This window comes from Mastigoproctus giganteus, chromosome 4 (assembly GCF_048544385.1).
Source record: "Mastigoproctus giganteus isolate SK-2022 chromosome 4, ASM4854438v1, whole genome shotgun sequence".
Lineage (NCBI taxonomy): Eukaryota > Metazoa > Arthropoda > Arachnida > Uropygi > Thelyphonidae > Mastigoproctus > Mastigoproctus giganteus.
The window spans coordinates 142,082,328-142,101,407 of record NC_143578.1 but is presented as its reverse complement, the minus strand read 5'-3'; the positions used below and the strand labels follow the sequence as shown (position 1 = coordinate 142,101,407).

The window sequence follows — 19,080 nt, the reverse complement described above, 5'->3', positions numbered from 1 at the left end:
CTGCTTGGTGTTCTCTTCTCCTCCAGAACAGAAGATGTGGTGGTCGTTTGATATAAACTTCTTTGTTCTAGGCCATTTGGTTTCACTTAGCCCAAGTATATTGATGTTAATGCGTTCCATTTCTTGTAAAGCATTGGCTAGTTTTCCTGGTTGTAGTAGGCTTCTAACGTTCCATGTAGCTAGTTTCAGAAAATTCTTCGACGCAAGCTCGGAGATTCTTAGCACCCCTGTCCCATTCAAGGGACGCCGAGACTCGGGGCCGTGGTTTATTTTGCTTGCAATCATTGAAGTTTTCAAAGGAAGGATAATCCAAGTAGTTTCCCGTTGCTTTCTTGGATCACAATTTAGTTGAAAAGGTCGTGTGTGGACCTATTGAAACGGGTTTCGTCTGACGTCTCCACTGAAACCTTTCCGCCATGGGAGGCCCTTCTGGGAGCATATATCTTTCGGTGCTTTAGTAGTTTAACAAATTAAACTACTAAACCTGCCACAGCCATATAAATGGAGTAGCTCTTATTCAGTGATGAAGCTGCCTCGTGATGTCATAATTTTACGCAATTTATGCCGAATTTCTAGTCACCACTGACCAAGCAGGTGGCACTGCTGTAGTTTTATCTCCTGGAAACATCCAAATGGCTGACTCGGTAAAATTACTGTGACCTTGAAAATACCAATAATGTATAACTCAGCAAAAAACCTGATGATATGATGCAAGAAAGCAAGCTTATTCAGCATCAGCCAAAAAAAAAAAAAAAAAACACACCACTCCCATTTCACCCCTCCGTTCGTTCGAAATACCTGTCCAGTTGAGCCTTAAATTTGTTTAGGCTATCTTAAACTTCAACAACAAGTGACGGAAGTCGGTTCCACCAACCAACCACCCGCTGGCCAAAGGCAAATTTCCGCACATCTATCCGACATCCGTCCTTCCTCAATTTGAATTTATGCCCTCTGAGGCGATTATTTTGAGCAAGATGAAGAATCCCATTGGCATTGAGCATGCTCAAACCATTCAAAGCCTTATACACCTCTATCAGATCGCCTCGCCGGTGCCTAGTCTCCAGACTCTGTAATTTACAAAACATAAGCCTTTCTTCGTAAGAGCAACCCTTTGTTCCATTCACTAATCTTGTTCCCCTTTCCTGTACCCGTTCCAGCAGCTCTACATCCTTCTTGAAATGAGGCCTCCAGACCTGTATACAGTACTCAAGATGTGGCCTAACCATTGCCTTATACAAGGGAATAATCACCTCCTTATCCCTGCTAGAAAAATTCCTGTATATCATTGACAAGACACCATGAGCTACTCTTGCAGCTCGTCTGCACTGCTCAGAGAACTTCATATCTGCCTGCACAATTACCCCCAGGTCCTTTTCATTCTCCACCACTGTCAGTGTAGTACCGCAGAGTTGATATGTTGCTCTGGGGTTACTGTTTCCCATATGTAGTACAGTCGGTCCTCGTATAACACGTGTTTGCATTACACGAATTCGATCATACACGATTTATAAATAGGGGAACGTTATCTTATATAACACGAACCGAATTCGCTTATACACGATTCGCCTTTGTGTTTACAAGAAATGGCAGTCTAACGCGGAATCACCCCAACTGAGCGCAACACGATAGGAATGAAGAAGATTCTGAAAATGTATTTATATGTTTTATATCAGTGAAGGGGAAACACATTTCACCAAATAACGTAAAAACCAACACAATTCCAGCTATCGATATAATCGCAAATGCAATTAGATGCAGTTTACTACCAGTTTATAACAGGTTCCACTAGCAGAAACGCAACTGCAAATTGTTTTTATTGTTTTATGGTAGTAACCTCCAAAAATGTGCTTTAGTAAAATGCAAGGTGTTAATTAATAGTGTATCTCGGCCTTTAGGGTGTTATTTATTCAGTTGCTACACGCGCGCAGCTTTGTTTATGTGTATCAAGCGTGCCTCCTCGTTTTGTAATTGTGCTTTATTCCCTAAAAATAGTAAAATACTTAAAAGGTGTGAAAAGGAAGCGTCCTGGCTATGACACTGCAGATTCAGAGAGAAAAAAAAAAGCAATATCGATAAACAGAGGCGGACTGGATCAAAAATTCTTACCCGGGAAAATTTATAGTGGCCTCATACTACGGTTTATGGCCAAATCACACCGGCCTCCGGCCCACCGTGGTTTCCCCCGTAAGGCTTATGGCCAGTCCGCTTCTGTCGATAGAGAAAAAATATGAAATTGTGAAACGCTTTGAGCGAAATGAAAGACCATGTGATATTGCACGTGCTACAGACCTAAATTCGGCAACGCCGAGAATTACAAAGAACGCTGAGATAATAAAAACAACTTTCATAGCGGGAACAACTCAAAGTGTAATTAAAATCCATTAGATTAAGACACACAGAATTGGAAGAGATGGAATGGCTGTCATCTCTTTGGATAGAAAATCAGACAAAAAGCAAGTTTGCTTACGATAGAAGCAAAAGCATTACCAATATTTTATTACGATTTACGTATTATAATTTATACAGTACTTACGTATTATAAAATACGTAAGTATTTTATTACGACTATTTTATTTAATATAATAATTTTTTTACGAATAAAATACGTATTTTATTCGTAAAAAATACTAAAAATACTTTATTATAATATAATATTTTTATTACGTATTTTAATCGTTATAAAATACGTAAGTATTTTATAACGATTAAAATTACCCGATTATTTATTGTGTTTGGTAATGTTTTGGTTCCAAATGTGTGTTCAATCTTGGGTGGCCGGCACCTAACCCTACTTTTCCCATAGGGCCTGTTGTTTATATTGCACGATTTTGCATTGCACGAGGATTTCTAGGAACGCAACTATCGTGCTATACGAGGACAGACTGTACTTTACATTTGTCAATGTTAAACTTCATTTGTCACCTCTCAGCCCATCTGTTCAACCTTTCCAGATCCTGTTGCAGCAGCATAGCGTCAGTAGTGTCCTTAACAACCTTGCCAATCTTTGTATCATCTGCAAACTTGGACATTAAACTTGATACCCCATCATCAATATCATTCATAAACACCAAAAACAACAACGGACCCAACACTGAACCCTGAGGAACTCCACTAATAACATTAGTCCACGTTGAGCAGTGTCCATTGATTACCACTCTCTGTCTTCTGCCACTCAACCATCCCCTTATCCATAGCAGCAATTTGCCTCCAGTGCCACACTGCTCCAATTTGTGCAGCAGTCTTCCATGTGCAACAGTATCAAAAGCCTTTCTAAGATCCAAATATATAATATCAAAGTTATTCCCTGCATCCAGTTCTTTTGTGACTACATCATAGTATCCAATCAAATTGGTCAGGCAAGACCTGCCCTTAACAAAACCATGCTGCGTCTGAGCTATAACTGAATTCTTGTCTAGATGATCCTGCAGTGCTTCTTTAACCAGTGCCTCCATTAATTTACATGGAACAGAAGTTAAATTAACAAGTCTATAATTACTTGTGTCAGCCTTTGATCCTCCTTTGTGAATTGGGGTTACATTTCCACATCTCCAGTCTATGGGTACCTCCCCTGAGTCCAAAGAAGCTCTCATAATTATGGCTAGGGGTTTGCTTACTTCCTTTGCTGCGTCCTTTAATATAACTGGATAGATCCCATCCACCCCAGGTGCCTTTTTTATGTTTATCCTCAACAATCTCTCCTCCACTTTCCTCTCAGTTATTACAAAATCATCCAGCTCACTGCCAATGTTTACTTTACCTACATCATTCTCCTTCCTGAATAACCCCTCATGCGTGAATGTAGATGCAAAATACTCGTTTAGATTGTTAGCCACTTGAGCAGGATCCTCAACTGTTGAACCATCAATATCCAGTGGACCAATCTGATTCATCCCTTTCCTTCTTGAGTTTAAATAGGTAAAGAACTCTTTTCTGTTTTTCTTTGCATCCTTTGCCAAGGATTTTTCGTAATCTGCCTTTGCCTGCCTAATCTCCTTTGTGACTTGGTTACAGACCAACTTATATCTATCATAGGCTTCCATGTCACCCATTAATTTGTATGTATCCCATGCATTTTTCTTCTCTGCCACATGTCTCATTAGTTCATCTGACAACCATTTAGGCCTAAACCTTGAACAATATTTCTTAGTTGGTATGTAAAGCCTGGTAGCCTCCAAGATTAGTTCCTTGAATGCTTCCCATTTTGAGTTTGCTGTTGGTAACATCATCAGTTGGTCCCACTGTATAGAATTTAAATACTGTCTCAGACCATCATAGTCGCCTTTACGAAAACAAAAACCCTTCCCTTTACCTCTGATGGTAGTTACCTCCTTGAGTAAATCCCACTTCAACACACTGTGATCACTGCCACCTAGTGGTTCATTTATCTGCAGATTCTCAAGACAGAATCTCAAGAAAACTTGAAGAAGAAACACCAGGAGAGCAAGAAGGTTTCAGAAGGGGCAAAGGAACCAGAGATTAGATCTTAAGTCTACGGCTTATTATTGAAAAATGCAAAGAATTGAATGTTCCAGTCGTTTTGTGTTTTATAGATTATGCAAAAGCATTTGATTGTGTTCAGCATGAGAAATTATGGGAAACAATGACTAATATGGGTTTCCCAATCCACATAATTCAGCTGATTAAGCTACTGTACCAGGAACAGGAAGGAACTATGAGAACCAACATAGGAAACGTGGACTTTTTCACAATAGGTAACGGTTACAATTGAATTTTGTTTTTTAACATTTAATAATGAATAGGTGGGCTGTAGCCCTAGAAGCTTGTGTGCCATTAAACCTCCATAACACACGCAATAAGTAACGGTGTCATGCAGGGCTGTATTTTGTCACCTCACTCTTTTAATCTTTATGCTGAAGATATCATGCATGAAACTTTGGAAGATTTAGAGACGCATCAGGACTGAAGATAAACAACCTCGTGTAGATGATACTGTGCTCATTTGCAGTTCTAAGGGTCATCTTAAAGAAACTCTGAGGAGAGTATGTGAAGCAAGTAAGAAAAAAGGATTGTGTTTGAATGTGTGTAAAACTAAAATTATGATTGGTGATAATCTCAGTTCCAGTAAAGTGAAGATTAATAGGCAAGATATCAAAGAAGTTGATGAATTTGATTACTTAGGGTCTTAGATTACTTAAGAATAAATAAAAACAGTGACTGCTCAAACGATATAAAGAGATGACAGGCAATTGCTAAAACGTTGGTCACTGATCTGACAAAATTATGGAGAGATCAAGATCTGCCCCTAAAGGTGAAACTGAGAATCATTGATTCTTTAATTTTTCCAGTTGCCACTTATGGATGTGAAGGATGGAATCTGAAAAAAGTTTTTTGGTCATATAGTAAGAAGGGAAAACTTTCTGTCAAAGAATATAATGTAAGTTAAAATCTAGGGGAAGAGGTGCAGAGGAAGACCTGCAACTAGGTGTAAGGACAGGATCAGTGAACTTCTGGGCATGACACTTTGCAATGCTGCTCATAGAGCACATGATTGATGCAGTTGGGGGAATTTGTTGGTGGCCACAACAGCTCCTCAGGGAGCTATGTGACTGGAAGAAGAAGCCGCCTTTCTTGGTAAGAGGACCCTTCGTTCCCCTCACTAATCTTGTTGCCCTTCTCTGTACATGCTCAAGCAACTCTATATCCTTCCTAAAATGAGGCCTCCAGACCTGTACACAGTACTCAAGCCGTGGCCTGACCATTGCCTTATACAAAGGGATAATCACCACCTTTTTCCCTGCTAGCAAAATTTGTGTATATCGTTGACAGTACCCCATGCCCTGCTCTGACAGCCTGTCTGCATTGCTCAGAAAACTTCATATCTGAAATATCACATGACAATGTCAGATATTTTGCTCCAATAGTAATAGAAAGAAATAATTGAGTGCTAATTTGATACTTGCTGCTAAGCAATTAAATCACAATAAAATTTTTAAAGAAACTGCAAAATTAAAAAGAAGAAAATAATGAAACATGCAGGAACTTGAATTCACTCAGGAAGCACAAAGACAAAAGACTGCAGTAACTGCAAAACTGCTGCCTGAGAATTTTTTTTCATACATTTTATTCTAGGTTAATGTTTATTTGGATATTTGTATTATATTAAGCTTGTGGGTTGGTTTCAGTTAACAGCAAAATTTACATTTTGTTTCTCAGTTACAAGTTGTTAACCAGATTTAAACACGCATTTTGTTTAATCTCTCCTTGCTGTTTACACCTGAGCATCCATGGTCTCTTTTTTGTAATATCAGGCTGTAATGAAAATGTGAAATTTTAGAACTTTTGCATGAGCAAATGTCCCACAATCATGTTTTTACTGTGATTCCTCAAATCTTTCTTTTCTTTTGTATACAGGTAGTTCCCGACTTTACAAGTTAATTTGTTCCTGGTGCATGCTCGTAAAGTGGGAATTTATTTCCCATAGACGTAATGTTAAAAACAGAGCTTACTTTCTCAACAATGAAATTTGACTATAGTAATGTTAAGTAAAGGTCAACAAAACAATAGTTTATACTTAAACAATGATTTATTTATCCAAAGAAATGAAAACATAACCTTTAAAATCTATAAAATTTTGATAGATTTTAAAGGCATAAAGAAATTATTTATGTCCTACAAATGTTAAAGAATGTTTTTTCTTAATCATCATCGACACAGTATCCTCTTCATATCAAAGTTAACTCAAAATGAATTTAATATGTGATCTATCAATGATATCTAGAGTAACCGACTGTTATATCATGTGAGAAGTATCACCCCACAAGTATTTTGGCTGCAATAGGACAAAATACTTCCTATTTCGATTCTTTCCAAATTTTTCTAATGTATTTCAGTAGATGTAATTGTTATTTTCTTCTCTGCTGTTTAAAATCCTTAACTAATACTATTCCTTTCTTTATCATTTGCTTGTACTGCACTGTCTAAGGTATTAGAACTTTCTTCTGTTTCATCATTTATTGGGCCTTCAGCTGGGCTGTATGCAAAAACAAATTTTGTCATCCAACTCTCCATTTTAAATTTTTCCCGCAAATCTATTGGATAATGCTTCCTAACCAATTAAACTTTTTTTTCCAAATTAGTTATAAAAGCCCCCCCCCCCCACATAATTTCTTATTTCAGTAGAAATTAATATATAATTCTTGTTTAGCTTCAGCATCTTGGGATTCTGGAATTCATCTTGATGATTTCTTTGATTTCTGCTATTTTGGTAATTCAAGTATATAGTAGTATTTACTATATATTTAAATATTTTAATAGCTCACACGAATATAGCTATTATATATTTATTATTCTTTTACAGTACAATATTTATTATTTTCTAATTTGGAAATCTTGAAATTGTTTGTGACAACCTTTCATTGACCTAACAGTTAAACTTACAGGAAGTATATAATTATAATCATCTAAATATACAAAAGTAAAGTGATATTTTCTTCAACTTTTCTTTTAATTTTTTCTTTTCAAACAGAAGATTATGAAATTTATCAGTTGAAAAAAAGACTAGAAGAAACTGAAGCCGCTATGCAGCATATCATGAAACACATGGGTGCAGTTAGTGAATGCCTAGCAGGTGGAATAATGGTCAGAGACCTTAATTCTCCAATTGATAAGACAAAGGTATTTCAACAGTTTATTATCATATAACAAGAAGTAATATGTTCCTATTCATGTTTCTTTAATTTTTACTAAGAACTAATTATTGGAAGACTCCTCTATTATATCTGATGTTGACTGTCAGAGGAATATAATTCTATAAGTGGTATAACATTCGGTACATTATCAGGAAGTATAGATTCATAATAAACATGTTTGTTTACAATAATGTGCCACTCTACAACACCAAGCTGTTTTTCATTACTACTTGAACAAATTTGATAGAACAAACAATGTGGAACATGGTGACATTCTCTTGACTCTTATGTTTATATATCTAGTATATAAAGTGCTTACTCTTTTGTCATTCTGCATGGTCCATGTTAACATGATATCTTTCAGAATATTTGTTTTATTTACAAATTATTTACAGAATATCGCTTAACGCTGTTGATTCGTTCCAGAAAAACAGAGTGCTAAGTGAATCCGTGCTAAACGAGCTCCACATTCCCACAAGGTAACATGTATTTGTAAGTTGCGGTCGGTGCCATAGGATATTTCCTAATCAGTAATAAATGGTAGTGAAAAGATGCACAAATGTCGGTCAAAATATTTAATATTCAAATATTTGTACATATAAAATATTCTGCATTACATACGTACATAATTATATAATTATGTGGTAACTATTTACGTATCAGAATTAAACTTAAAATTCCAATTAAAATCATGAATTAAAATCATGAATTCATAATCATGAATTTTGATCTAAATTGGTTTTAATTGATTTAATTTAATTGATGAATTTAATCATGAAAAATGTGTCAATTTTGGGTTTAACTTTGGCCCTCTTCTAAATAAACTAAAAGGGGTATTAATTTTAAATCCCCACCGCAGCATTACCACCCAACAATAAAGTCACCTGATCCTTCGCCGCTTTGAAACCTGGAATGTTTTTTGTTTCTTTCAATATGAAACTTCTTTTAGGCATTTGTTTCCACAAAAGTCCTGCTTCATCTATGTTATAAACTTGTTGAGAAGTATAACACACAAAATCCTTCTTCAATAATTTTAACAAATTCTTTTTTGAAAGTTTCGGCTCCTTGATCTGCACTTGCGGCTTCTCCCTAGATTTTAAATCTATTCAACCAGCCCTTACCAGTTTTAAATGGTTCCACATTTTTTTTTTTTTTTTACATGAGTTTTCTTCAGATCATCATATTGGCTAATCTCTCTTTCTCTCTCTCTCTCTTTTTTTTTTTTTAATAACATTTAACTAGATCGTATGTATAGCTTAGCTTAATTTTTAACTTTTAACATTTAACTTAACTGAATTCTGCATTGGACATTATCTTCAATAAAATTAGTTAAAGTCTTTTCCATTTTAATCCTAATAGCCGGCCTAGCCCTAGTTGCTTGCAGTGGAACAGCTATCTTTCCCACTGCTAAAATTAATTCTTTATTTTTTTATAATTGTTCTTACACTTAAACTTGCAAGGCCTAAATTATGGCACACATCCGCTTGTCGTTGACGGGAATCGATTTGCTTCAAAACGTCTAATTTAATTTTCAAATTCAGTCTTTTTCTTACATTTATAGTCTTCGTACTGCGCTCAGACGTTGCTTTTTCATTCTTATCAGCCATTATTAAATCTTCTAAAATGTAACTGTGTTGGTTGCATTAATTACGATACAATGTTCAAGTAAACTGTCCGTTACGTACGATGTCTAATACTGTACTGAGTGATAACTAGACTTCGGATAAATGCATATAACGCAAATATTACAAGCAATATACATGATCATTTTTTAAAATGTTGATCTTGGAACTACGTAACAAGTGACTGTACTGCAATTAAATTAGCGTGCGAGAAAATTTCACTGAGTGTGGGAAAATTTCTCAAGTCGGTGTGGGAAACGTTTTAATGCTGTTTTGCTATTCATTTTCAAGCTATCGACTCCATCAAATGAAACGATTTCGTTAAATATGCCAAAAATGCAATCTGTAAAAGAGTGTTATAGTGATCTGTGACAGCGTTATAGTCAGATACGGGTTATAATATAACATTATTGAATACAGGTGCACATACGTATATTTACCTTACAGGATCTAGTTCTCTGGACCTGTCCATATGTTGTCCATTTAGTGCAGTGTATTTAAGTGACCTTCACAACAGCGATCACTTTCCTATAATTGCAAAATACAGGCTGATACAAACTCTGCCTGTAACCAACGAATTACATGGAATTTTCACCTAGCCAAAATTTTCTAATATAATCCAATTTGATAGCAAATTAATCCTTAGTAATTCTACTAATAATGCCACTATACATATAGTAGAACAGCTACTTGAAGTTGCTGCCACTGCAGTGCCAAATAATATAATGGTTGGTGGACAAGAGATTGCTTTGTTGCCAAAAGGAAGCAAAATAAAGCATGGAACATTTTTTGCTGAAATTCTACAATGGAGAATCTTATAAGCTAGAAACAATTCACAAGCTGAAGGTCAGCGAATATGTAGGAAGGTAAAAGAGGATGCATGGATTAGAATTACTTCTGCCATCTGCAGAACAGTGACCCCAAAATAACCTGAAGAAAGATCTGCACCTTTTGTGGAACGTGAAACAAGATTAGGGAAGAAAACGTCTTCCCTAATCTTGTTTTAGGAAGGAAAAGACACTTCTTCTCCAACATTGCAGAGGCATTAGCTGAAACATTCAATGCCACCTCATCCTTTTCTGCTTATGAGGTCTCATTTAGTTGCACAAAGAGGTTCGTGTAACAATATAAAATTAACTTTGCTACAAAGATGACTACTCAGATATATTCTTAATATCATGGGTATCAATGATACTAGTGATATTAAAAAATAAATCTGAGAATTTACTTAACAAATGCGGGACAATGATGATAAAAAGTCACGTTAGAATTAAATTTGAAAGTATCTGCAATTTTGCTAGGACACAATAGGATGGGGTAGAAATTTTCTTAGTGTAGTTTGTGCTTATTAACAGGCAAGACTTTTTTTTTTTTTTGTGAGTCAAGAATGGGGACAAGAATATTTGCTGATGCTATCAAGGTGATAGTCTTTGCTCTGTACTTCTTGAAGCTTGTCAGAATTCTCTCAGATATCACAAGTAAGAGCTCACTACATGGACATTTGTGAGTCAAGAGGACCAAATTTCAGTGAAAGCCAGTTATTCTGCAACAACCAAATCCTTTTCTTGAACCCTCATTGGTGAGGCTGTTACTGAAATACTGCACTGGTATACTGGATTTGACCTTCTACTACACTGGGATCTGAATCCCTGCTTATGTTGGTTCACCACCCTGGTGCGAACCAACATAAACAGGGATCAAGGTGTGGTGTCCACCCCACACAGAGGATTCCCACCCCTCTATATTACCAGGCAGTGCTAGGAGGTAAATCTCAAATATGCAGTACCACTCTCTCCTGTTAACAAGCACAGACCAGGCTTAGAAAAATTCTATCCCTTGAGCCTTGCAAAATCTCTCACTTTGTAATAGGAAGCTTGAAATGGTGAAACCCATGTTTAGTCTCCAGAACGAAGGTCCAGCAAGCCCGACTCTTCCATCATGCAGTACAAATGTCTTTTGAGGTTGTGAAATGCATCATTGCAAGTCTGTTGTTTGTTTGTTTGTTATTTGGTTTTTAGGAGCATTAGCAACTAAGGCCATATTGCTCCGGGATATGCGGTGGTCATTCCCTGACCTTTCTGCATCCTCCGTATTTGGTGGTGACGGGCTCGAACCCCTGTCTAATCAAGGAGCGTGTGCTACGTACTGCTGCTCCTTCCCATTTGGCTACGGAGGCACCCATTGCAAGGTCTAATCTTCCTTGCATATCAAGAGTACAGTTCTAAAATGGCATTCACAGGCCGGTAGCAAAATATTCCACTGACCAAATTTATTGGTAACTTTCTAGGAGGCATCCAGATCACTATAATCTTGCTGCCTCTACTCTTCCAGGTAGTGAATGAAGGGAATCCGAGTAGGTGTATACAGGAGGCTTTGTTGGTTCATGTTATATCACTGAGCTGGTTTTATTCTTGTTGTGTTTGTTGTGCCACATTCAAAATTTCATTACTTCCCCCACCTCTAATTTTACTTTACTACTGAATACATCATGAATAGTTATACTAATAGAACAAACTTATTTGCGAAAAAATCTGAACCTCCGAAACACTTCCTTATACATTTCACAAATATACACAGCCATCATTCAAATCTCAGGGATGTCTATTTCCACTTACAGTCGGTGAAGTCCCACTTACTTTTTCTTATAGAAACCGAAATCACCCCAGGTGCTCACATCTGGTGAGTATGGGCTTGGCACACCCATGGTCTTGAGCTGGATATCATCATTCTTCTCTTTCTTGGTGATTCCTTTCTACTTTCTCTCTCTCTCGATAGGGAATTTTTTTTTTTTGTTTTGACTGGTGCAGCCTGAGCTTCCTTGCACCATATGGCAAATAATAATAATAATAACCTGACATCGTCACCCACCTGATGTACATGGATGACATCAGGCTCTACGCGGGAACCGAGAAGCACCTCCAGCAACTACTCCAGATCACCGAAGAATTTAGCAATGATATCAGGATGGAATTTGGTGTAGACAAATGCAAGACCCACGGATTGCATCAGGGAAAATTAGTCAACCAAAACTACCAGCTGCAGACTGGTAAACAGTTGAAGCCACGGCAGAAGGAAAGGCCTACAAATATTTGGGGATGATGCGGGCTCAGCAGTTACAGCACAAGGAAATTAAGTCCTGCCTGACCGAAAAATACTATCAGAGACTCAGAAGCCTGCTGGAGGATATCATGAGAAAGACAAGGACATTGATGACCAAGAGCCGCCAACACGACCCGAAATCTTCCATGGAGAGACTGGCAATTGCCCGGGAAGAAGGAGGAAGGGGCCTGATAGACCTCATTGAGCAACAGAAGACAGCGATAGTTAACCTGAAGAATTACTTCCAGAAACACATAGCAGCATTCCACCAGGCCATAAGGAAGATAGACAAGCGGTATACCCCACTCAACCTAAGCGAGGAGTCCCACCCCAACCAGGAGGTACAAATGAAGCTAGAAAGATGGACAGAGAAGACACTCCATGGCAGACACTACAATGATCTCCACCAAGTTCACATAGATCAAATTGCTTCCAATGCATGGCTCACGAGCGGGACGCTCTTCCCCGAGACTGAAGAATTCATGCTTGCCATCTAAGACCAAGTAATCAACACTAGGAACTATAGAAAATACATCGCCAAGGAGCCTGGAGTGTTCAATGATACTTGTCGACAATGGCACCTAGCCTCAGAAACGATCCAACACATCACTGTGGGATGCAAGGTGATCACCCAGACTGGGTACAGTCTGGGTGGGTACGTGTCTGTGGATTCTCTAGTCCATAGACACGACAGGTAGACAGGATAATACATCAGAAGCTAGCAAAGAAATACCAGTTGATCGAAGAAAGTGTACCGTACAACAAGTATGAACCCCAGGCAGTACAAGAGACCCCACAAGCTGTACTAGGACTGCGCCATAATAATGGATAGGACTAACCTGCACGACAGACCAGACATAACCCAGACACAGCAGACCAGACTAACATTCATCATGGCTTCCTAATCGGCAGATCAACAGTGACTAACCTACTCTCCATAGAACATTACATAAAACTTAGCCTTGACAATAACAATCAGATAGACATTAAATACCTGGACCTACAGAAAGCCTTTGACTCCGTACCACACAAGTTGCTTTGCCTCAAATTAAAGCACATAGGTTTATCAAGTAATGCCTTATCACTTATGTCTAACTTCCTTGAAAACAGGAAAAGCAGAGTTCATTTGGAAGGAAGATACTCCTCCACTTTCCATATACAAAGGGGAGTCCCACAGGGTTCTCCTCTGGGGCCACTACTCTTTGCTGTATATATTAATGACATACAAGATTGTATGCAACATGTTGACAAAGTTCTCTCATATGCAGATGACTTGAAAATATACAAAACCATCAAAACAGCACAAGACTGTGAATCACTGGAAAATGGACTAGACACCATCACCTGATGGATCACAAACAATAGTCTAACACTAAACTTAAACAAATGCTGCACCATGTCTGTCGCAGACTATCACAAAAAACACAAGATTAATTATCCCTATAAAGCTAATAATCATGAGCTATTGAGAATACATGAGGTTTCAGATTTGGGAGTATGGTTTTCTGAGAAGGGAAACTTCAACACACATGTCAATAAAACTACAGCTAAGGCCTCCAAATCCCTTGGACTGGTTAAAAGAATCTGCTTCGATTTCAGGAATATTTGCTGCAAGAATATTTGCTGATGCTATCGAGGCAGTGTTAGGTGGGTCGGAAAACTGCTAGCTTGGGGGGAGACAAAGACCAATAGATTGACAGTAGCCACTGGCAGAGGTGAAAGAGATTCTTGCACTGCTTCTATTAGAATGAGCAGAAGCCTGAAAAACAAGATGCATGGTATTTCAGAGACTGCTGGGAGCCATTGCGGTACAAGTAAACACATGGGTTGTGTTAGGGTAGCTAAGAATAGAAACAGGTGCAGGTATACTTGCGTGTACACCAATGATAGGAGTTTAGTAAATAAATTTGATGAATTTGAGGTATTGCTCAAAACATCAAAGGCAGATATTGTTGGGATATCAGAGACGTGGTGTCACACACATATAAGGGATGCAGAACTGCAATTTGGGGAGTACAACGTCTACAGAAAGGATAGACAGGATAGGAAGGGGGGAGGGGTTATGCTATTAGTTAAGAAACACATAAAAACCAAGGAAGTGAAGCCAGTCGACATTGCTGGACAGTGCAGTGTTGAGTCAGTTTGGTGTGACATAAGCATTGGGAGATCAAACTTGAGAGTAGGAGTGTGCTATAGGCCTAATGACTCTGATGAGTATAATAGGGAACTGTACAGGGAAATAGAGTGGGCCAGTAAATCAGAGAGTCTTATAATGGGAGATTTTAATTTCCCAGATATTGACTGGAATTTGGGGGCTGGTTACTCACACACTAGCAGGGCTTTTGGGGATTTATTGGATGATTGTTTTCTGCATCAGCATGTTCGGGAGGCAACTAGAGGGAGTAATACTCTTGATTTGATTATCAGCAGTGATTCTTCATGCATTAAGAATCTGCAGATAAATGAACCACTAGGTGGCAGTGATCACAGTGTGCTGAAGTGGGAGTTACTGAAAGAGGTAACTACCATTAGGGGTAAAGGGAAGGGTTATTGCTTCCGTAAAAGCGACTACGATGGACTGAGACAGTATTTAAATTCTATACAGTGGGACCAACTGATGATGTTACCAACAGCAAATTCAAAATGGGAAGCATTCAAAGAACTTATCTTGGAAGCTACTAGGCTTTACATACCAACTAAGAAATATTGTTCAAGGTTTAGGCCAAAATGGATGTCAGATGAACTAATGAGGCATATGGCAGAGAAGAAAAATGCATGGGATACTTACAAATTAACACATGACACAGAAGCCTATGATAGATACAAGTTGATATGCAACCAAGTTACAAAGGAGGTTAGGCAGGCGAAGGCAGATTACGAGAAATCCTTGGCAAGGGATGCAAAGAAAAACAGCAAAGAGTTCTTTACTTATGTAAACTCTAGAAGGAAGGGGATGAATCAGATTGGTCCACTTGATATTGATGGGTGAACTGTTGATGATCCTGCTCAGGTAGCTAACAAACTAAATGAATATTTTGCATCAACATTCACACATGAGGAGTTATTCAGCAAGGGGAATGCCAGAGGTGTATTCAACTCTAGCAGTAAGCTACAGAATCTTGAAATAACTGGGAGTAAAGTGGAGGAGAAACTGTTGAAGATAAACACAAGAAAGGCACCCGGGGTGGATGGGATCTATCCAGTTATATTAAAGGAGGCAGCAAAGGAAGTAAGCAAACCCTTAGCCATAATTATGAGAGCTTCCTTGGACTCAGGGGAGGTACCCATAGACTGGAAATGTGCAAATGTGACCCCAATTCACAAAGGAGGATCAAAGGCTGACACAAGTAATTATAGACCTGTGAGCTTAACTTCGGTTCCAGGAAAATTAATGGAGGCACTGGTTAAAGAAGCACTGCAGGATCATTTAGACAAGACTTCAGCTATAGCTCAGACACAGCATGGTTTTGTTAAGGGGAAGTCTTGCCTGACCAATTTGATTGGATACTATGATGCAGTCACAAAAGAACTGGATGCAGGGAATAACTTTGATATTATATACTTGGATCTTAGAAAGGCTTTTGATACTGTTGCACATGGAAGACTGCTGCACAAATTGGAGCAGTGTGGCATTTGAGGCAAATTGCTGCTATGGATAAGGAGGTGGTTGAGGGGGAGAAGACAGAGAGTGGTAATCAATGGACACTGCTCATCGTGGACTAATGTTATTAGTGGAGTCCCTCAGGGCTCAGTGTTGGGTCCATTATTGTTTTCTGTATTTATAAATGATATTGATGATGGTATATCAAGCTTAATGTCCAAGTTTGCAGACGATACAAAGGTTGGCAGGGTTGTCAAGGACACTACTGACACTATGCTGCTGCAACAGGATCTGGAAAGGTTGAGCAGATGGGCTGAGAGGTGGCAAATGAAGTTTAACATTGACAAATGTAAAGTACTACACATGGGAAACAGCAACCCCAGAGCAACGTATCAACTCTGTGGTACTACACTGACAGTGGTAGAGAATGAAAGGGACTTGGGGGTGATTGTGCAGGCAGATATGAAGTTCTCTGAGCAGTGCAGACGGGCTGCAAGAGTAGCTCATGGAGTATTGTCAATGATATACAGGAATTTTTCCAGCAGGGATAAGGAGGTGATTATTCCATTGTATAAGGCAATGGTCAGACCACACCTAGAGTACTGTATACATGTCTGGAGGCCTCATTTCAAAAAGGATGTAGAGCTGCTGGAACGAGTACAGAGAAGGGCAACAAGATTAGTGAATGGAACAAAGGGGTGCTCTTACGAAGAAAGGCTTAAGTTTTGCAAATTACAGTGTCTGGAGACTAGGCACCAGCGAGGTGATCTGATAGAGGTGTATAAAGCCTTGAATGGGTTAAGCATGCTCAATGCTGATGGGATTCTTCCTCTAGCTCAGAAAAATCACCTGAGAGGGCATAAATTCAAATTGAGGAAAGACAGATGTAGGATAGACATGCGGAAATTTGCCTTTAGCCAGCGGGTGGTTGGTTGGTGGAACAGACTGCCATCCCTTGTGGTGGAGGTTGATAGCCTAAATAAGTTTAAGGCTCAGCTGGACAGGTATTTTGAACGAACAGAGGGGTGAAGTGGAAGTGGGTTTTTTTTTTTTTTTTTTTTTTTGGCTGATGCTGCATAAGCTTGCTTTCTTGCATCAAATGCCTCTACTAATGCTAATGCTAATGCCACCAACGAAAAACAAACTGGTCGGGACTGTTTGTATAGCTCATAAAAATCTAGGTTGGAATTGAACACAAAATCCTACGATGAATGGTGAATTCACTTCGGGATTGTACCGCTCTACCAAAGAAGAGCTGCGGCAGACTGCAAATTCCCGATGCATCTCGTGGCTGGAAAGTTGGATGCCCCCGAGCTGCTCTACCTCATCAACTTCAGCTGTCCTCGAGTCTTGAGAAGACAAAATATGCTGGCACAAGAGCCATTCAGAACTGATCAACTCAGATTCCATTACTTCAACAGAACTACAAAATTGCTGAATGAATCCAACATTGATATCCAACATTAATGAAACCAACATTGATTGACTAAATGAAAACATTAATATCAAAAAAGAGCTACAAAGGTTTTACAATCAAACTAATTGAGAATGAAAATAAATGACTAATTTAATAATAACAACAATAATAATACTATAAAGATAGGTATACTTAGCTTTAACAAAAAAAAAAAAAAAAAAAAAAAAATTTTTTTTTTTTTTCAATGAACAAAGATAAGAAATAACAATTAGGAAAAAAAAAAAAATAGAGATAACAATAAGAATCAATCAATGCAACTACTTAATGTGAACTATCAAGAAAAAACAACAAAATGCTTAGAAATACAAACTTCTCTGTTACCACAGCTTTGCTCAAATGCAAATCGCTTGTAACGTATGATATGCATTGTATATGTTGTAAATTGACCTTGTATATTTGAAATTGTATATTGATACCTGACATTGTGTACAGATTGTAAATAGAATGGTTACTGTCAAATTCCTCCTCTGTAAGGCTTCCGCTGTTTTGGAGTAATAAATAAAAAAATAAATAAAAACCCCCTTGTGGACAAGAAGGAAAAGGCTACCTATCTGATTGACATAGCAGTACCCAACACTGACAACCTACAGAAAACCCATGGGGAAAAATCAGGAAGTACATGAACCTTAGACAGGAGATCAAAGAGATGTGGCATATGCAATAAGTTTGTTGCATATGCCACATCTCTTTGCCCTGACCATCCCATTCATCGTGTCAACCACCAGTATGGTGCCAAAGACCATACATAACAGCCTAGCCACAATAGGTCTCCCAGCGAACACCTACAAGGAACTCCAGAAAGTCACAACCTTGAACACCTGTAGGATAGTCAGAGAGTTCCTCGACCAACACCAGTAACACCAGACATAACAACAACCACCACCCTGTGTACTCGGTGGCAATACCCGTCACGAGGTGGAACCACAATCAGGAAGAAATAATAAAAGAGCAATAATGATAATTATGAGTTGCCCCAACCACTACTTATCTCAGTTGCCCTAATTATTCGCTATATGATTCTTTTTGCTTCTAAGCTGGTACTTCAACATATTTCAATGTTGGTTTTCTCTGTCATAGACGTAATAATTTGGAACCTTCTCTAACTTTAAATCTCTATCCCATTCTGCCAAATTTGCCTGTTGCCTCTATTGATCTGCCAACTCCACTAATTACTTGGAACTTTTTGACTTCCTCTTTTTGAGACTCTACTTTCTCTAGTCCAACTTTCATAACAGTTGGGTAATTTTCCTTTGTAATTTTAATATTCACAATTCTAACTGGCTTCAGTTTTGTAATTTCTTAGAAAATTGAAGCCAGCTGGAATGATGAGGCTGATTCAGTTACTAATGACATCGCACAGATTGTTCATTTTCCTACCAGAATACCTGACAATCCTAACCACACCCAACACTTGATCTTTTCTCACAAACAGCCCTTCAAAGTACATTGTGTTGTGTGTATGTACATATTGTGTCTAATGTTAGATAGCACCAAGAATGTCAGTTAAACTCCACTATGATTCTCTGTGAAGTTATAGGCCAGGGATAGCAAACCTTTTTAAGTGTGAATGCCAAAATTGACAAAATCTTTTAAAAAACTAACCTCACGTGCCACTCGGAATTTTTCAAAATA

The 19,080-nt window shown here is 38.2% G+C and overlaps 1 protein-coding gene across 1 annotated transcript in view; it reads left to right on the top strand.

Annotated features, from left to right (window-relative positions):
- The window catches only part of LOC150087103 (uncharacterized), a 415,820-nt gene that overhangs the window by 370,125 nt on the left and 26,615 nt on the right, over positions 1-19,080 (top strand). The window contains exon 6 of the mRNA XM_090371812.1: positions 7,487-7,635. Coding sequence (XP_090227938.1) covers positions 7,487-7,635 — 149 coding nt within the window. The remainder of the gene's footprint in view (positions 1-7,486; positions 7,636-19,080) is intronic.